The sequence below is a fragment of the Labeo rohita genome, chromosome 1 (genome assembly GCF_022985175.1).
Source record: "Labeo rohita strain BAU-BD-2019 chromosome 1, IGBB_LRoh.1.0, whole genome shotgun sequence".
Taxonomy (NCBI): domain Eukaryota; kingdom Metazoa; phylum Chordata; class Actinopteri; order Cypriniformes; family Cyprinidae; genus Labeo; species Labeo rohita.
The window spans coordinates 29,272,696-29,293,840 of record NC_066869.1 but is presented as its reverse complement, the minus strand read 5'-3'; the positions used below and the strand labels follow the sequence as shown (position 1 = coordinate 29,293,840).

At 35.9% G+C, this 21,145-nt stretch overlaps 1 protein-coding gene across 1 annotated transcript in view; it reads right to left on the bottom strand.

Moving 5' to 3' along the window:
• The window catches only part of dachc (dachshund c), a 71,398-nt gene extending 54,589 nt beyond the window's left edge, over window positions 1-16,809 (bottom strand). The window contains exon 1 of the mRNA XM_051114498.1: window positions 15,737-16,809. Within this exon, the coding sequence (XP_050970455.1) occupies window positions 15,737-16,275 (539 nt within the window). The 5' untranslated portion in view covers window positions 16,276-16,809. The remainder of the gene's footprint in view (window positions 1-15,736) is intronic.
• Window positions 16,810-21,145: the final 4,336 nt, after the last annotated feature.

Genomic DNA, 21,145 nt, shown 5'->3' with positions numbered 1-21,145 from the left:
GGCAACAGATTATTTACTTGATATGGAAGAATAAAATGTGGGTGTCACAAGTTTAGGAAACACTAAATTGTTTTTTACACTCTTAAAAATCAAGGTGCTTTAAAAGGTTCTTCACAGTGATGGCATAAAATAATTATTTCCGGTTCCACAAAGAACCATTCAATCAAAGGTTCTTTAAAGAACCATCTCTTTCTTACCTTTTTAAAATATGAAGAACCTTCTTTCGCCACAAAGAACCTTTTGTGAAACAAAGGTTTTTCAAATGTTAAAGCTTCTTTATGGAACCATTAGACAAAAAAGGTTCTTTTATGGCTGTCAGTCGATTAAAATGTATAGTCTAATTAATTACATGATGTGTAAATTAATTAATCTAATGAATCGCAAAATAAATTTGACTGTAAAAATTAAAAATTTGACCAAGGCGTGGGGGTGAGTAAATGATGACAGAATTAAAATTTTTGGAGGGGTGAACTATCCCTTCAATGTTATTATTATTATTGTTATTATTATTATTGTTGTTGTTTTGTTTTGTTTAATGAAATGATAAAAACTAAATCTGCCAGCAGGTGCCGGTAAATGTCTTTATGAGTTATTCACTCATTTGATTCGATTGTTCAAATGGCTGATTCATTCAGGAATTAAGTAAATGGCTTTCTTTATAAATAGGCCTTTGAATCATTGATTCACATGATTCAGTCAAAATGTGGATTCATTCAAAAACTAAACACCACTGCGTTGCTCTGAGAAGCACAACAATTCTGCTATGGCTTCAAAGGTAATATGTTCTCTGCAAAATTGAGCAAAAACAAATAATATAGTGTTTAAAATATAACACAATATCAACTTATTATTTACCGAACTGATGTATAAAATCACATTTAAGCTTGTGATAGATTGGACAAAATCATATATGAGACAAAACATATACAGGGGCATTTTTGGCACTAATATCTTAAATTTTAGGGCATAACTGCATTTGTGGAGTTGTTGCCCTGCATCATATTTGTCAACAGTCAACCGTATGAAATATAAGATGCTGTACCGGTCTGGGGCGGGGCCAATGCGTTAAAATATTTTAATCGCACTATTTTTTCATTACTAATTAATTAACACGTTAAACTGACAGCCCTAGTTTAAAACAAGCTTTTCATACAAAGTTTATTTTGTCTCAGATACATATGTCTTACAAAAAAAAAAAAGGAACTTGTGACTCTAATACTAAAAAAAAGTACACATTATTTGTGTAAAAAGGCAAGTAACAAAACTGAGCTTAGGAAAAGATAGAAGTCAAAACAATGAAGCGCACATCTTATAAACCACCTGAATAAATTTAACTACTTAGTCTCTATTTGACAAACTGCTATGAATCGTATCAGTTCAGTTCTGTAAGTTCACAGGTCGATTTGATCATATTGTAACCAGGGAACAGTTCAATCTCATCTCTGGCAGATGTTAAAAGGTTAATTGTAAAAGTCTATTTCTCCTGTTCAGGTTCTTGCACCTCTTTAATTTGCTGTTATTATTGTCTCTCATTACAGAAGAAGCCAATGGGGACCTGACAGGTGACATCCTATCATCAGAGGGAGGGTTATAAAGCTGCTACGCTGGATTACTAGAGGAATTTTAAGACCTATATAAGCCAGTATTTCCTTCATGTTAATGCTTTAAGAACTTCAGGATTTACCAAGCAGAGATAAAAGAGCATATTTAGAGAAAAAAGATGGCAGAGAGGCCGATAAATATTCACTTGGATCTCAGTGAAGTGAAGGCACCTTGTTTCTTCTCTCTCAAAAAATTGCTAAGGCAAAATTACATCGAAAATTAGGTAAAAAGCTGTTTTTTCTAAAACAAATTTTATTTTATTTAAGTATAATAATGAAGTTTTTATATTTGTTCAAGTCAAACTTGCATAAGAAGAACCACTGCACTAGATTAGCATGTAAGAAGTTTATTGGAGCTGTAAATGGAGTGTGTTTCCATCACAGAACAACACTGTGGTCTGAAACAAGAGTACTAAAAGCCAGTAACACCTGCCATTTATAGGGACAATATTTCAGCTGTGTACTCACCTCTATATAGGACATAATCTAAGCTGTGTCTTGTGCATATGTAGGTCATTTAACATCCCACTGCCTCTCCTCTCATCCTTTTGTCCTTCATACAATAAAACTCCACAACAAAAATAGTAATTTTCACATGCTGGCATATAAATCACTCGCTTTTCTCTCTCTCAGTAGCTTTTGGCAGATATGGGCCGTGTGTGTGTGTGTGTGTGTGTGTGTGTGTGTGTTAACTTTACCTTCTCACTGGGACTGTTTGAAAGCACTGCCACTTTCTTTTGACCCTCAGTAAGAGCAGTTGTGTAAAAACATGAGGTGGAATCGACACAACCATTAGACGGGTTAATCTTTTCCTCATTCCTTAGTATCCATTCTGTCTCTTTTTTTAGCAGTGTGTTGCACTGTGATCTCTCCATCTCTATTTTCGTCTGTTCTCCACATTTTCGGGAAATGCAAAATTTCCTCCTCTGTCCTTTCTGCACTAATCAGGTCACAGGCGTGAAGGAAGCTTTAGGCAAAACCTTTATGTGTTACTGCTGCATTATCCTGTTCTACTTAAAGAAGCGCTACCTCTAAGAAGATAGAAAAAGAGAGCGAAAAGAGAGAGAAAAAAAAGTTTACAGCATCATAGTAGTGCTCACTTTTTTTTTTTTTCCCATCCACTTTGTTTACACACAGCTTCTAAAACGGAGTTTTCCCACAAATGGATACTTTCCTTTGGCAGCATTCTGGGTTCAATACAAGTTACAAATGGCAAATTCTGTTTACAGCTAAAATAATCTTGACCTTAAAAAAAAAAAAAAAAAAATTAGGGTTACAAATATACACTTCAGTCAAACTAAACACAAGAAATGTCTTTTTTATTTAGATGTAAAACTGTCATGGCAAAGAAATTGTGGTGTTATTTTAGTATCAATGAGATATTAATATTTTGAACTGTTTTTTTTTTTTTTTTAATTTTGATATTTTCCATTTTAATTTTAATTTTAGTTAAAGTTGTAGTAATTTATGCTACCAGTCAAAAGTTTTTGAGTAGTAAGATTTTTAATGTGTTTAAAGAAGTCTCTTTTGCTCACCAAGCCTGCATTTATTTGATCCAGAGTACAGCAAAAAGTGAAGTTTTTAAATATTTTTACTATTTAAAATAACAGTTTTCTCTTTGAATATATTTTAAAATGTAATTTATTCCTGTGATTTCAAAGCTGACATTTAGCATCATTACTCCAGTCACATGATCCTTCAGCAATCATTCTAATATTCTGATGTGCTGCTCAAAAACATTTATTATTATTATTTTGTTAAAAACACTGAGTAGATTTTTTTCAGGTTTCTTTGATGAATAGAACGTTCAGAACAACTGCATTCATCTGAAATAAAAGTCTTTTGTAACATTATAAGTGTCTTTATCAGCACTTTTGATCAATTTAAAGCATCCTTGCTAAATAAAAAGTAGAATTTTTTTATAATTTCTTTACCAAAAAAAAAAAAAAAAAAATCCAAGCTTTTGAATGTTATAGTGTATAATGTTACAAAACCTTTTTATTTCAGATAAATGCTGATATTTGGATCTTTCTATTCATCGAAGAATCCTGAAAAATGTACTCACTGTTTTTACTGATAATTATTAATTATTATTGTTATTATATTATATAATAATGATAATAATAATAATAAATGTTTCTTGAACAGCAAATCAGCATATTAGAATGATTCTGATTTCTAACTGGAGTAATGATGCTGAAAACTTAGCTTTGATCACAAGAATAAATTACACTTTAACATTTATTCAAATAGAAAACTGTTATTTTAAATAATAAAAAATATTTAAAAATTGCACTGCTTTTGCCTTACTGTGGATCAAATAAATGCAGGCTTGGTAAGCAGAAGAGACTTCTTTAAAAAGTATGAATGTAGATGTGTATTTCCATCTTTTTTCCCTCTCTCAGCCTTTCCAGTTGTCCCTGCTCTCTCCTGCGCACTTAACACCACTGTAGTTTAATACAACAATTTAGTCTATGTCCAAACAAGGCACTTCACAAACAGCTGCATTCTACATGCCATGTTTCCTAGACACATCACAAACAAACACCGGCACAGACTAAAAATGCAATGTTTCTTGATTTTTGATCGGTTCTAAACATAGCAGTGATTGACAAACCTAGATACAGTCAAAGCCGTGCCACGTTCTCCCCATGGTCTGGACATCTCAATTAGTTTTTGACATTTTTGACTGAAGAATCTCATTAGTTTCAAAGCCAGAGGGGTGAAACTGCTTAATGGTGAAGCTTTGTAACACTTTTCAGGCTATCACTTCCTACAGTAGATCTATGGCAAAGAATGACAATTTCTCTGGTAGCGTTAAGATTAAGCATGGAAATGTCATATAATGTTTTCTTCAAATATTTTATGACACTCTGACATTGGTAGGAAAAAGGAAAGCATTTACAACTTCTGACTACAAATCATCTAGGGCTGCTGAGAATCTATCCCCGCCGAGAAAGAAGGGTCTTATCTAGGGAAATGATTGGTTATATTAATAAAAATAATACAATTTATATACTTTGTAATGCCAAACGCTCTTGTCTTACTCTGCCTGGACTGTTTTTGTTCCGGTTCATAACAGTTAGGGTATGTTGAAAAACTCCCATATCATGTTCAACTTCTAAATCATCCTACATTGCTGTTTTACCTTTTTTGTTAAGAGTGTTTGATCTTCTTTGCATGTTCACTTTGCAAACACTGGGTCGGTACTTCTGCAGCGATGTAGGATGATTTTGAAATGATTTTTGAAGTTAAGGGGGGAAAATACGCTTGGAGTTTTTCGACAACTGTCTTGAGCCAAAATACACAGAGTTCAGGGAGAGAAAGGCAAGATGAGCGCTTGAGATTAAAAAGTATTTAAATTGTATTTTTTTAATGAAAATAACCGATCGTTTCGCTAGATAAGACCCTTCTTCCTCGGCTGGGATTGTTTACAACCGCATTTGGGTTTGAAGCCGCATTTAAACTGCCTTTTGGAAGTTCAAAATCGGGGCACCATATTAGTCCATTATATGGAGAAAAATGCAGAAATGTTTTTCTCAAATAACATAATTTCTTTACGACTGACGAAAGAAAGAAGTGAACATCTTGGATGACAAGGGGGTGAGTACATTATATGTGAATCTTTATTTTGGAAGTGGACTTCTCCTTTAAGTATAACATTAGTTGTTAGAATTCAGCAGACTAATTTAGCGGACAAAATACCAGTTTAGTATACTAAAAGTACAACTGCAGGGTATTTTTATTAAGCTCATAAATATGTAAACGTATTCGTAGTATGCTAGTATGTAGTAAGCATAATTTAAAAAATTATTTCAAATACATTTTAGTATATTTATTTTTTTGCTGGGGTATTTAAAGACCTTTTATTTTATTATTTTATTTTATTTTATTTTATTTTATTCAGAAACAAAAATTCAGTCATCATTTACTCTCAAACCTCATGTTGTTCCAAACCCATAAGACGTTTGTTAATATACATTATAATACATTACTTTTATAGTCTTTTTGTACTTTGATGCATGAAAATTTTAGTTGCATGGGCTTTCAGTTGATAGACAAAAATTATGAGAATATAAAAAAAATCTTCACTGGTGTTCCCACAGATGAATGTATATGGACTGAATGAAAGTATTGTGGATTTAAGTTATGGCATAATTCATGTCATGTTGTATTTATAAACAGTGCGCAAAGGTGAGTCAGTCATCTGGCTGAATCATCGCTGATGTCACTTTAAAATCAATGCGAGAATCGCATGTGGAGAATGAAAGTTTGTTAAGTGTTTCCAGAGGCTGAATTAATACAACATATGTGGGATTTTCATAGTAACTGTTAACACACTGTTAATACTTTAACCAGGGTTAGTAATTAATCCTGTGGGTAACCATGAGATTTCACACTGTAGATGTGAAATCCCTAGATTAATGTTCTCATTTGCATATCTTTTATAGTTTTATAGCATCAGAGGAGAAATAAAGCATGCCAGCAACTTGTTTTTATACTTTGTCCAGCAGTAGGAAAGTCACTCTGAATCTGCTCTGATTGTATCAAATGTTCTGTAATATACTAAGAACTTGGAATTGGAAAGACGAAGGAGGGACAGAAACCACTTCAGCATCTTTTAACCCTCACATGTTGAGTATTGAACCACTGAATATCAGTGGTTACCTCATTAAAACACATGAATAAAAAATGAGGTAAACACTCAAACAGTTTATAGCTGGCCATGTGTTGAGGAACAACTTCCTGTAACATTCAAGCAATGTAAGTAACAATTTGGCATTTTACAAAGTTGCAGCATTATAACATAAGATTTGCTGAAAGGTTGCTAATTTGTACAAATTCATACAATGTGATTTTTAGGAAAACATAATTTGTGATTAAATAAATAAATAAATAAATAAATAAAAGTAAGCACGAAGCGGCACTCCAAACCTAATCTTTAATGGTGAGATCATACGAAATTTTTGGAAGTTTTTCCATTCACAAATGTGTAGGCACACTATATTAAAATTAGGGCTGTCAGTCGATTCAAATGTTTAATCTAATTAATTACATGATGTTTCGATTAATTAATCTATATAATAGCTAAATAAATTTGACTGTGAAAATACCCACAAAAGATTATGTAAAGCTATTTTTGTGTGAAATGAAAAAGTATCAAGTAGACATTACAAATTGTAGCTTTAGAAAATATTTTATTTAATTCAACATAGAATTTATTACACATAAACTTAACATAAAAGAAGAAAATTTGAGAAACAGCTCAGTATTTTTTGCACACAGGATGAAAGTCATTGTTAACCAAAACAGCTTTGTTACCAACAGTCTTCAAAATACCTTATTTCATGTTCCACAAAAGAAAGGTTTGAAATGACATGAGGGTGAGTAAATGAATAATGTTAACTGATTTAAACAGCTGATTCATTCAGGAATTAAGTAAATAGCTCTTATGAATGGGCTTTTGAACCATTGGTTCATTACTAGTTTGTGTAAGCAAAATAATCATTTCAAGCAGAAACAAGATTATTTTGCTTACACTATTGGCAGAATATTTTGCTTGTTTCAAGCAAAAACTCAGTTAACTGTGACTTTTTTTTTCTGAAAACAAGACAATAATTTTTACTTGTCTAGAAAATCCTTCTTGATTTAACAATTTTTAGAGATTTTGGCTGGAAACAAGGCAAAACATCTAGATAAGAAAAGCATTTTTTGCAATGTATAGGCTAAATATGAGACAAAACACATGCAGGGGAATTTTTTTGCATCAGTATCTTGAATTGTAGGGCATGACTGCATTTATGAAGTTGTTGCCCTGCATCATACAGTATTTGTCAACAGTCACCTACATGAAATATAAGAAGAGTACAGGTCTGGGGGTGGGGCCAGTGCGATAACTGCGTTAAAATATTTGAATCGCATTATTTTTTCATAACTAATTAGTTAAGTTAACACACTAGCCTGACAGCCTTAATTACATATATTTAAGACTCAAAATGTTTGAAAATCTACACTCAACCCTACCCCAATACCCAACCGATAGTGTTAAAGGGGTCATCGGATGCTAAGGTCACTTTTACATGTTGTTTGAACATTAATGTGTGTTGGCAGTGTATGTACAAATCTACCCTATAATGATAAAAATCCATGCAGTGGTTTTTAATTAATCTGTAAAAATAATATCCCCTTTTTCAAATTGAGCCATTTTTAGATGCCTGTCGTTGTGGCGTCACACAGACAGAAGACCGCTCCCACGATAGTTGATTGACATGAGCATCTTACCTCAGATCAGCTGTAACAGTCCGCCCTCTTTGTTTCAATGCCGGAGCAGGGATGTAAGTTAGACAAGAATATCTCCGATTGAATAATTGCGGTGTTGTGTTGCTGGATGTAATAATGAACATAGTGGTCGTCATTTACTCCCGAAATCTGAGCAGCTGAAGATGCGGTAGATTACGTTTGTGAAGGGAATGCGCCTCCCGATCTACATATATCGGTCTATGTTTGCGCGAATCATTTGTGATCCAGCTTCACCTACAGCAGATGTGAGTATAAGGGTGTTTTATGAATCTTTGCGATCGCCTTTCCTAATAAATTGCTAGTTACCAAGTTTAGTGGCTAAACGCAGCTAAAGTAAACAGGCTTGTCTTTCCACAGAGAGAAGAGAGGGGCGGGGCGATCAGAGCTCATTTGCATTTAAAGCAGCCTTGACCAGAATGATATGATTTTTGCAGAGCTCATTTTGACAAGGTAAAAAGGGTGTTGTTTTACACTATCGTTGAGAATTTTTGACCAAAGTATATTATAGACTTTTCATTAAGACCCTAAAGAATCATATCAACTTGTGGAAAATGAGCATCCGATGACCCTTTAACAAAAGCAAACATGAGATGAAAAAACATTTGTCGAAGAAACTATGCCATTTTAGATTTCTTCTACAAGTAATTGAGCTCTTTTATTGACTTTTGGTTCAAGGGATCGCGTTACACATCGCAAGTGCAATGGTGTACCAAGTGAGCTACCGAGCAAGTCTATATATATAAGTTTACAAATCAAGCACTATGGTAAAAGTGTTTTGAGGTCATAACATAGTATTGTGCAAGAAAAGAAGTCTTGAGTCTATAATCTTAATGGGATAGTTCACCCAAAAATTTAAATTCTGTCATAATTACTCTCCCCCATGTTGTTCCAAACCTGTAAGACCTTCGTTCGTCTTCGGAAAACAAATATTTTTTATAAAATCCAAAAGCTTTTTGACTCTGCATAGACAGCAATGCAACTACCATGTTCAAAGCCCAGAAAGGTAGTAAGGACATTGACAGTCCATGTGACATCAGTGGTTCAACCATCATGTTATGAAGCTATGAGAACACTTTTTGGGTGCAAAGAAAACAAAAAATATCTGCAATTAATTGCATGTACACATGTAGGTATGTTGTATAGTTTTGCAAAAATGTAGATAGAGGCACATTTTTACAGAAGAGCATATGAGAAAGAAAATGAACATCAGCTAATAAATACACTGAAGCTCATAGTGTTTCTATCCCTTCCTGTTATTCCACCTCCAGGTGTTTTTCAGCATTAAATGATTCTAAACCTCCTGTAATTCAATGTTTAAAATGTCCCATTATGAAGCAATCACAGAAAACTAACGAACCATTTCTGTCCTGTCCATCATCCTCTCTCATCAACAAGATCATCGACCATGTGTGTCTGTGTGTGAGACTTCATGATCAAACAGCCAGAACAGTGTGTTAATAATCAGACCGAGTCAAAACATCATGGTGGCCGCGTACAAACAGAAACACACACACACACACACACACACTTTAGATTTCCATGTGCTTCAGAGGGAGCCGGAACAGAGAGACTCCCTGAGGTGGAATTAATGAAAAACCCTTTCATGGAAAACTCATCAAGCTGAGAGAGAGAGGAGGAGACTGCTAGCGTGTGTACGAGAGAGAGAGAGGAATGGAGAAAGTAAGAAAGAGATAGCATGTCCTTGTGTGTGTAGTGAGTGGAGGGGGGGTCAGAGCGCGTGACCTCTCATTTCATACTTTAATTAAAATCTCCCCCTGACGTCCTCCTCTCTTCCATGCTGGCTCGCCTTCCCACAGAGGCCATCAGTGCCAACGCGCACACACACGTATACATACACACACATTCCTTCCTCGACCCTCCACACACACCGACACACCCGTACACAAACACACACTCCATTTGAAAAGACATGTTTACTCTATCTCTAATGTCCTCCTGTGTTTCATTAGCTTTGTAACATTCTGTAAACACCAGGGGAACTTTCAGAGCATTGCTTACACCACCATTACGCTGAATACACAAGAGAACTATCAGATGCTAAAACACATCATATGCAAACAGCTAATGGATCCAAAAAATGTCTTTTTGAGCACCCGAATGAAAATTTTGTCAATTAAGGATAAACCCCTTGGTACAATTTGTGTACAAATGGCTTTACTTACGATTTACACAAAGATCTGTTCTGCTCATGTTTTATGATTAAGGCCCCTCGAGTCCACAGACATCATATTTAACTTGTGCGCGCAACATTGCGAGAACAGCTGTTATCAGAGTAATCCATCATTTGTTTTACAGTGTGTTTCACCTGCTCAGCAAAAAGAGAAAAAAACAAGAACTAAGCACCGTTATGTCCTAAAGACCAACATGAGTGGGTGTGTGCACCTATGAAGATGTGTGTGTGTGTGTGTGTGTGAACACGTAATGCTGAGAGCAAGTGTCAACACTATACATTTCTGTGTGTGTGTGTGTGTGTGATAAACAGCAGCTGGAGTTTCCCACAGATCAAACAGAGAAAGAACAATAATGAACAAAGTGCTGACACCCCATGATGAACTTTATGCCCAATGAAGAGGTGCTTTATACTGACATGAATGTAACTCATCCATTCAAAGCCAGACCACAACCACTTCAAGATAAACTTTAAACCTCAGTTCAACATAAAAGAGATACTCAGATATCCAGGCTGTTAGATTTAATCATCTCCTCTTTAGATCTTGAATATGTATCACATGAGACTATCTACGGATGATTTTTTTTTTCAATAATTCAAAAATACATTAAAATAATTAAATTGATATATACAGTGACTTCACAAATCTTCTATAATGAGCATTTTTTAATGTAAAATTACTTTTAAAATTAATATTAAAATTCTTGAAAAAAAAACTTATATTTAATTGGTTTGCTATGTTATTATAATTATAATAATTATTACATTATTATTTGTTAATATATAGATATTAGCTAATGGTTGAATATAAATATATTTACTTAATATGTTTATAAATATTTATATATAGAGGGAGAGATATTTCTTTCTTTCTTTTTTTTTTTTTTATTTACAAAACTGCTTCACTGCTTGTTTATCTTTGAAAAATTGTCAAATCTGTCAAATTAAAGTCATGTGAAATGACCAACAAAAGTCATATGGTCTAACCAACATACAGAATCAATACTAAAAATGAAAAAAAAAATAAAATAAATAAATAACATTAAATTAAATAATAATAAAAACAATAATAATATTTAATAATAATTTAAAAAAAAAACAGGAAATTATATCATTGAGAGCACTTTTGCAGAACCTTGTGACTATACTGGAAGGTCAAAAAGTGCATTAAAATAGATCATAGGTTATATAAAGTCATGTTGTGCATCCCACAAAAATGTAATATTTATGAATTTAAGATGCATACTAATTTATAATTTAAATATAACTTAATTTATAATAGTTCATCATAGTTTATGAGTTAATAATTCATTATATTGTTAGAAAATATTTGTAATTTTTTTTAGAATTAATTATTAAGATGGTTTCACTCGTATACATTTAAGGTGCATAGAAATTGGTAATAGGAACACACTTCTAGATTGTTGACGTGTGTAAACTAAGTTTACTGCATTTATTAACTGAGTGACAAATTCTTAGAAACACACATGGTGCATCTCACTAAACATTTAATTACCTACGTTCTGTTTGACTGCATCTAAACAAACAGCACACACACAAAGGAACCCACACACTGTGCATGTAAGGTGATATTTTCCAAACTCTCATCAATCCACCTCATCTCCGAGAACACACAGTCGTACACTTGCACACACAACAGCAGATGGACACACGCGAACACAATAGCACCATAAAGACATCAACAGTATTTTAAGCCCTTGTTCGCCAACACATTTCTTTTATGATACGCAGCATGCCACTACAAAGCTATCAGCTGTCTGAGCAGCTGCATCGGAGGTTTCCAATAGAGTCACTAAAGCTTTGAGAGATCTGAACACACACACACAAAGGGTATCTGTTTCAACCACATATGTACAACAGCCGACCATAAACTCCACAGCCGTATGTAATGATTGATATTAGAGGATTAAAAATATACTGCAGCCTTGAAAGCGAGGCAATCGAAACCTTTCGTGATAATACAAGTGCAGAAGAATCGTGTGGATGGATTACGGATCTGGTTCGGTGTCGCACATTCACACACTCTTCTATTTTCCTTCCACTAATCCCTCACTCCGCACTAACACACTGTGGAAGGGCCGAATCAAACCTTGCTGACTGATAGAGGCTCGTGTTACTGCTGGAAAGGACCTGAAGGTCAAGGGAAGAGAGAGACGTGTAGAGACGACTGTTTGAGGTTAGTGCGTTTGTGTACGTGTGCATGAGAAAGAGGGAAAAACAGCGGGTGAGTACAAGATAACAGGAATTTCTAAATGAAAGCAATCACACTGACATCAATTAATTGTCTGCGGATAATTTGCTGTCTAGGGTGCCAGTGCCGCTGCTACGAGTATTTGTTTTGACTGTAATCCGTGGCCTTTAAAACGTCTCCCATTTGAAGATCAGAGAACGGGAACACACACTGACACACTCCTCTCACACCGAGCATTCACACGAATTTAACTCTGTGACAGGAAAATCTTCAAAGACACAAATACCCATTTTTGCAGAGCATTCGCAAAAGGTTTGGGTTAAGCTACGTCCGTCATCTCACTTTCTTGCTCGCTTTCTCACAAACGCACACACTAATGAACACGTAGGCCTGCATAAGCTCCACTTCACAGATGGAGAGTTTCTAAGAGAAAGGTCACAACACAAAGCCAATGAGTCGTGATACATCACATCCGTTAAAGACTTTCTGGAAGTGAATGTAATTCTACGAAAATAAATAATTCAGTAAATAAAGGCTGACTAAGTGCAGGCTAACTGTTGAGGAAGACATAAGCATTTTTTTTTTACTATTACGAGCAAAAACAAAAACACAGCAAGCCTTTTATGGACATTCAAACCTTCCATGTTAGTGAATCAGCCTTTAAATAATGGAAAACATTGTGTTTGTGCACAACAGAAACCGATTGCGCAGTCTGTTGAGCACTGTGAAGTGCTGCAGTAAATCAACTATTAGTTTTTATGCTGATCCAAGATGCGTTTTGTTGCTTGAAAACATTTACCGTTAGAATTTAGTCATAAAAGGAAATGCTCGGAGTGATGAATGACTCTGTGAAGCAGACAGACCAAGTCAGCACCTACAGGGCATTTTTTTCTGTCTGCCAGAAAAAGCTCATGGATTAGATGACGGTCAGAGAAGACATATCTTTTCAACAAAGAGAAGCGCTGAGGAAGTAGTCAGTTTTGATGAATAACAGCAGCATTGCTCCAAAAACAGGACACTGAAAGTTATTTGAGTCTCACAACATGGGGTGGATGCGTGGTTTAGTTTCTTCTCCCTGTTTTAACAATGTTGTTTTAACAACCTTTTTAAGGAAACAATAATGTGCCAGTTGAGCAAAATCCCTTTATCCGGTCATGATGAGTCAAAGTGCCAAACTTTGACTCAGTGTGAGTCATTTCTGAATCCAGCAGCCACCCTTTGTACCCCAACCAAAAAATTCATTGTGAGATCTATTTGACAAGGTGGCCTTTTTCATATAAATTTGTACGATTTTTAGAAAAAATTACGAAGGCCTAATCCTAAGCTAAACAAAAACGTATGAATGAAATTAGCCACCAATTCGACAAAACTAAAATAGCCATCTCACGGCTCTCTCAATTTAAACTTCTCACTCAGGTCTTTAGAGAATTCAAGGGACAGAGGTCCAAGAGTTTAGCTCATGCTGTCTGCCCCTGCTATCTGATCTCCATTCGGCTCTGCCAAATTTAAAACATTAGGAGGCCAGACATCGATTAAATAGTCATTATACAAAGATAGAAACATTTAAAGTTGGCGGTTCTGACTAGAGCTGGTCAGAGTTTAGATTCTCACATACATTTTCATGTGCACAAACGAGCAAATTTGCGGTCGGGAGAACGGTCTACTTCTCGCATAAATATGTTGTGGGACAAATTTCAAAACACATTTGTAAATTTGCAGATTAATCCTGAGGCAAAAAGTATTAATACGATTAGGATATAATTCAAAGTGGAGACAAAAAGGGCGGGAGGACTGTTAGAGAGCACCCTTTTAAAACTGCCGCTCTAGGCAATATGAAAAATTAATTAATTTCTGCAGAGAATCAATTTCTATATTAGACACCGCCGGGGAGCGAGCGCTCAGGCAGGAATCAGAGATTCTAATCTCGTTCCAGTAACTTGTGTCACAAGCGCTTAACATCTTCTCGCCACTGCCAATGGCTGCCTAAATGCGCTCTTTAATAAGCAAGCAGCCATGAGCCGCTGCCATAAATTTCCTCACAGACACCAAGGTTTAGATAAGGAAACCTGTACTGTTCTTTTAAACAAGGCTCACATGGATCTCTTTAACTGCTAAGCAAGTGTACAGTTGTTTTATTGTGAAATAACTCAATCTAATGGATCTATATTGTGTTCTCTCATAAACTTTGTTCTGAGCTGTATTTCCAAAAAGCATCATTAAGCTTAAGATAACCACAAAAATGTCAGTGGTTTTATGGTAGTTTTAGGAAACGCAGCCTTGTTTGAATGCAGCGTCAGCATTCGACGTTCTCTGTCATTGATTGGCTGCAGCATTTGAGTGTATTTAGTTGTCCAATTACATACATATTATAGGCTACACATGAAATTCCTAGTTAAATTAGCTAAACAAAATAAGTGTGTGGGGAAAAAGCTTAGTATTCGTATTTTTTTATATTTGAGGAACGATACCACATCACTATATATCGATACTTCAGTAACCGCCAATCCGTACTCTCGAGCGCAATGGCGCGCAAATGTATCAATATGTTTGCCATCATTCTAAAGGTCAGACAAATTTGCGTTATTAATAAGCTACTAAAGGTTCGTTGTTTTCAAAGCAAGCGAACTTTAATGGCAACAGTGTCAGCTGCAAACTACATAATGACAGAATATAGAGCTTTTATGACCAGTTGTCTGAACTGATAACGACATTCTCAATAACTACCTGGACTAATATAATTACGTCACGTTGTGAGTCACTGCAAATTCGTTAGGTTTTCAAATGTAACTGAGACATTCCTGTAGTTATTTTGATTATGTAAACTGCATGAGTCATACACAACGTTTAAAACAACCGAAGACTTTATAGGGAGTCCTAGAAGAAGCCTAATACTTGTGGTGCATCTGATACCCAACCACGGGACAACTGCCGATTAACCTGTGAGTTGACATTCAGTTTAACTCGTAACAAAAGCAGACTAGTCCCATTAAATATTAATATATTTGACTGATACGATCCCTCTCCCTCTCTCTTTTCCATATCTATCTCCAAAAGTGTTTGTTCACACATGATACGTTTTAGAAAGAGACAGTGAGCTACACTGAGTCCTATTCTGACTGCCTGATTGATGGTGAAAGACACCTGTCCTGTGCAAAAGGTGAGTGTGGTGTGTTCAACGTGATGCATTTCAGTGTAAAAGTAACATGAGATGTGCAACGACTATCAAAGGCCAAACTGGATCATAAGCAGATAAATGTGCTGTGCTCAGCAAAGAAGAGTTTGTCCAAGTAGCGCAAGATACGGTGCTGATATGAGCTCAATAAAGCCGCATGGTGCAAGGTGCCAAGTACTTTAATTCTGTTAGTGCAACTTTTAAACTTTTCAAAGCATGTTTTACAGTGTAAAAGAAGACTTTGAAAAGGTTATGTTTACCTTGCATTGGTGCAGTCGTTATACAGGACCTCGAAGTCTTTTCTCGATATAAGTTTGCAGCGATTGACTCCGGGCTGAATCGCGCCCAGTCCACGGAGGATGCGAACCTGCTCCACGTTGCACACCACAGGCGTTATCTCCAGACGTTTGAGTTTCGTGTACACGGTGTGCAGTCCACCGACCAGGTGCTTGAGAAAGAGGTCAAACGCCTGCGGGAGGCAGATGAGCTCGTTGCCGTTGACAGTGAAAGACGCGAGCTTTGCGCCTCGGACCTCGACCATTTTACACTCGTTGTTTTGCGGGGTGTTTTCCACTGGAGACGGAGTGGAGTACACGGGTTTGTGCGGGAGATTTCCGATGGGGATGCCCGGGCTCGCGGAGGAGAGCAGTTCCGATCTGAAGAGGCTTGGTCCGGATGGGGTGATGGACGGTGAGGGCGAGAGGGTCGCCGGGGTCGAGGAGTTGACCGCCGCGGCGACTGACATCGGAGGCGCATGGGCCATCGGTGTCGCGGGCAGCAGCGCAGCCGGTGTGGCCATGTTCAACACTAAATAAACGTCTTGAAAGTGTTCGGACAAAAGTAACGTATCACGGGAGAACTAATGATAAAACAACAACAAAAACAACTCGAAAAGTAAAATCAACCTGGCACGGGGGGAAAGCGAGATACTGTCTATGCGTCACGACATCGATCAAAGCGTAATAGTGACAGTGGGAATAAGTGAAGAGCTGCGCTGGTGCTCGGACGAGTTGAATCTGTCACATTGTGGTCCGGAGGAGGAGCCAAGAAACAAAGAGAGTTTGGAAGAGACACAGCGCGCACGTGTGTTCCTTTCTTTCAGAGCAGGTAGATCTGAAACAATGAACTTCACAAGAACTCCTGCTATTGCTGATGTTGAGCAAGGTTTACAAAGTACCGTTTGTAATCCTCACAGTAAAGATAAACAAACAGAACAACAGACAACACGCTGAGCGTGTTTTTTAAACCACTGACTGTTAAGTTCGTTGTGTTTTGCAACTTGCGTGAAAGGCTGTTTAGTTGTCGCAGTTCAGTCACAAAGTTTATAGAAGCACAGACGTGTATTGTATGAATTCATGCTTGAAATGAAATGAATAATAACAGCATTTCAATAGTTAATGGCGCTTTGTACATGCACATGGGCAAGTGATTAATTCACCGCGTGAGAAATTCTGATGAAACAATATTGAAAGCAATTTAAATAAAGCTCATTTAAATGTCAATTCTCATGGTTGGGGCTTTACTATAATTGGCTATTTAATTAAAACAATTTTCACGGTCATTAATACAGCCTGAGCGTTGTAGTGCACTGACATATTTTAATTACATGGTATTAACAAAATTGATATGCCTTAGAAAGCACGGTGAAAATTTGAATAAGAAATGATTAAAGCAATTATACATCATCCCCTTATGGACATTACGAGTATCAGCATATGACTGGTCAACACTGCAGAAAGAGAATAAAACTATGTATTGTGCAGTTGCAACACACTTTTTAAGTGGAGAAAATGAAAAATACTGCATACATACTTGCTGCTTACAGAAAAATATTTTCCCCATGTTTTGTTACCGTGTGAGGTCAAGTGTAAGCAGAGACAGGATATAAAGCTTATACTGCCATCTATTGTGAAGGATTAAGGAAGTGAAAAGAATTAAACGGAAATGTCAATGACTGTTTGTTATTTTCAAATCCACAAATGTGCTTATTACAGGCGGCAGATCTTATGGTTCGAAAGGGTCCTCAACATTTACAACTGCTAATCTCAGAATAAACACTTATGGTGTCTCTCGAGGCACTGCAACATTAATCTCAATTATCAAAATACACTTCTGAGAGGCATCATGATATCCCTGTTACAGCAGGAGTCACTAATGTACCCATTTTCAGTGACACTTGCGGCTTGTCGCTTGGGTTTAGTGACATTTCACAAGTGTATTCTCCAGTCAGCCAATGGAACAAATCTTAGTTATCTGCCAATATTTTTACAATTATTGTACAATAACATTTTTGAATGGCCACTATAAATGATTTTATATGCATGGTTTAGGAGTTCACTTCTGCTTTCATGCTGATGTTGATTCGCTGCAATCTGTCAGACAATCATGAACTGTTCTGTTTTCTTGTGTTACAACTTTGCATTCACCAACATATCTCTACAATAAAACCGTGGGCTGTTAAATGAATAGCAACAGCCCCGTTAATAGTCATTTTATGCATTTCAGGAAGAATTTAACACTGATGTTTTCTTGTTTCTTTAAAGTAATTGGCAGTAACTGCCTGCATCCCTCAGTTCCACATTCCTTTATTGAATTCACTACAGTGATTACAGCAGTTCCTCATTGACTTCTCTATTAGAGCTGCGGCCAGAGTCCATTCCCTGACCTTCTCTTCATCGATCGGGCACATTTGTCGCTCCTCTATTATAATGCAAAGAGAACATTTGTTATAATGTACATCCGATGCCTTTGCACGACTGCAATCAATATTTTCAACTACTGACCGTACTGTATAGAGAGAGACAACCATGTGTATGTAATTTAAAATAGGACAGTTTACTCTGGACGTACACGTGCTGATCGATTCCTCTGAGATGTGTTTAAATGATGCTGTTCTTTCAATCAATACACCCACTATATTTATACGCAATGAGATCATGAGATTCTTTATGTTTATAAGCCCTCATGGACATTTGCGTACTCAAATTCTTGTTTTACTTACTTCTCTTATCTCCCATGTCAACCTTAACACCAATGTACAGGACACAGAGTGGGAGGGAGTCAATGCCTCAATTCACACACCACCAGCCTATTAAGACCAGCGACATCCATCAGCTAAAGCTGCCACACTTTCAAATGCACTGTGCTGGGATGGTCCCTGCTACAGCCCTGTAATTTAATTCCCCCTGCCATGCATACACCCCGCACAGTCACGTCCCCTGATGGATTAATCATGCCATTTCCACAAAGGTCCTTCAGAGAGAATGGAGTTTGATGCAGCCACTGACGCTTGGTGTCATAACTCAAGCTCTGCCAAAACACCAGTGTCCTGTTTTCCTGAAGATGGATGTGGGTTTTGGGGAGCTGCTTTGAATGTGTCCTTCGTTAGATTAGAATGTATGGATTTGTTCTCAGCTTCAAGGATAGAGGGGAAATATCTGACTGTATAAATTTACCACACTGCAAAAATCCTATTCTTCACCTTCAAATTAAATATTTAAACTTCCTCAAAGCAAAATACAACAAAGATTGGGTTTTAATAATGATAAATGGCCAATATTAAAATTCTATATTTTGTCTAAAGAACATTATAATATATAGTAAGCTTTTTTTTTTTTTTTTGGTTAAAAGAGTAATTATAGAGGTCTTATTAAGTCATTTGTGTTGTTAAAGATTAACTTTAAGTGAGAGTGTTGGCAAAAGTAATCTAAATCATGGTTCTCCAAGGGAGCCAAAGGATGGCCTGAAAATTTAAATAAATTATTAACTACTAACTTACTTAAGTTATTATTAAAATATTAAATAATCTGTAAAATTAATTGCTATATATAGTTTTATATGCACATTTTACAGAATTTAATATATTTAATCAATCAAATTAATTGATTCAATATATAAATAAAACAAAGTTTGAAACCAAGCAGCTATTTCATAATTAAAGCAGAAATGTTGTATTGTATATGGAGGGGGGACCTTCAAATATTCTGTTGGACAACAGGGGCCTTTGAGTCAAAAAGTTGACAACAACCAATCAAAATTATACAGTTGAAGTAAAAAGTTTACATACACCTTGCAGAATCTGCAATGTTAATTATTTACCAAAATGCATGTTATTTTTTATTTAGTACTGACCCGAATAAGATATTTCACATAAAAGACATTTACATATAGTCCACAAGAGAAAATAAAAGTTGAATTTATAAAAATGGCCCAGTTCAAAAGTTTACATACATTTGATTCGGTCTTGTTATCTTAACGGTCGACAGCTGTGTTTTGTTTGTTTGTTTGTTTGTTTAGTGATAGTTGTTTATGAGTTAAACTGCCCAGTGTTCTTCAGAAAAGCCCTCCAGGTCCCACAAATTCTTTGTTTGGTTTTTTTTAACATTTTTGTGTATTTGAACCCTTTTCAACAATGACTGTATGATTTTGAGATCCATCTTTTCACACTGAGGACAACTGAGTTCCTCAGTTGTCCTCAGTGTGAAGAGATGGATCTCAAAATCATAGAGTCATTGTTGGAAAGGGTTCAAATACACAAAAATGCCGGAAAACCAAAAAAATTTGTCGGACCTTAAGGATTAAGAACAGCGGGAGTTTAACTGTTCAGGACAAACAAGGGATTCATGAACAACTATCACTAAACAAAAAAACACAACTGTGTATCATTCAGGTGACAACACATTAAGAATCAAGCATATGCAAACTTTTGAACAGGGTCATTTTTATAAGTTCATCTATTATTCTCATTGACTATGTAAACACATTTTATGTAAAAAATCTTATTCAGGTCAGCACTAAATAAAAAAATAACATGCATTTGTATGATCCCTCTTATTTTGGTTAAATAATTAACACTTTGCAGATTCTGCAAGGTGTATGCAAACTTTAGACTTCAACTCTACCTAAAATATGGCATGTGAGCATCCACTGCCCAAAGCTGTGTGTATCATCTTTCACTCTATACCAATAAGTACAAAAATCATATTGTAGCTGTGTCATATTGTAGCACATGTATTGTATCTTTTTGTTTAAAAAAAAAAAAAAATCATAATATGTTGATATGGTACAGATATTTTGTGCTGCCTTGTTGCATACAATAAATTGTTACTTTAGAAGACTTCGGAATTGTTCAACACTTATTTTGTTTTACAGTTATTTTATTTCTTAGTTTCTAGATGAAATATAAAATTGTGGAACTGCATAACCACAATCAGTTACTGAAGGTACTTAACTTCCATTAATTTCATTTCCCTTTATAACATATTTCTATTTGATGAATTTACATGCTTGCGTTTTGAATTACTTCACATAGCTGCAAATCTACTGCAGCGTGCATCCATTAAATCAATCAAAGACTATTGTGTGACCTGACCTTCCTTCCTCACTGTGGGTGTGACTTAAAGGGGCAGTTCACCCAAAAATGAAAATTACCCCATGATTTACTCACCCTTAAGCAGGGGCGTAAAATTGGGGGTGGGGGACGCCAGGGACATGTCCCTACCAATATCCAGAGACTACCCAACTCTCCCTATCATTAATTTTGATCAAACAATTAAATATATGTTTTGTAATTTCGGATGCATCTGAAACATCATACCATTGATATTAGCCTACCTAAGAAGTTAAAGTAAATGCATTAGAAAACTGTACGCTATCAAGACACGCTTTTA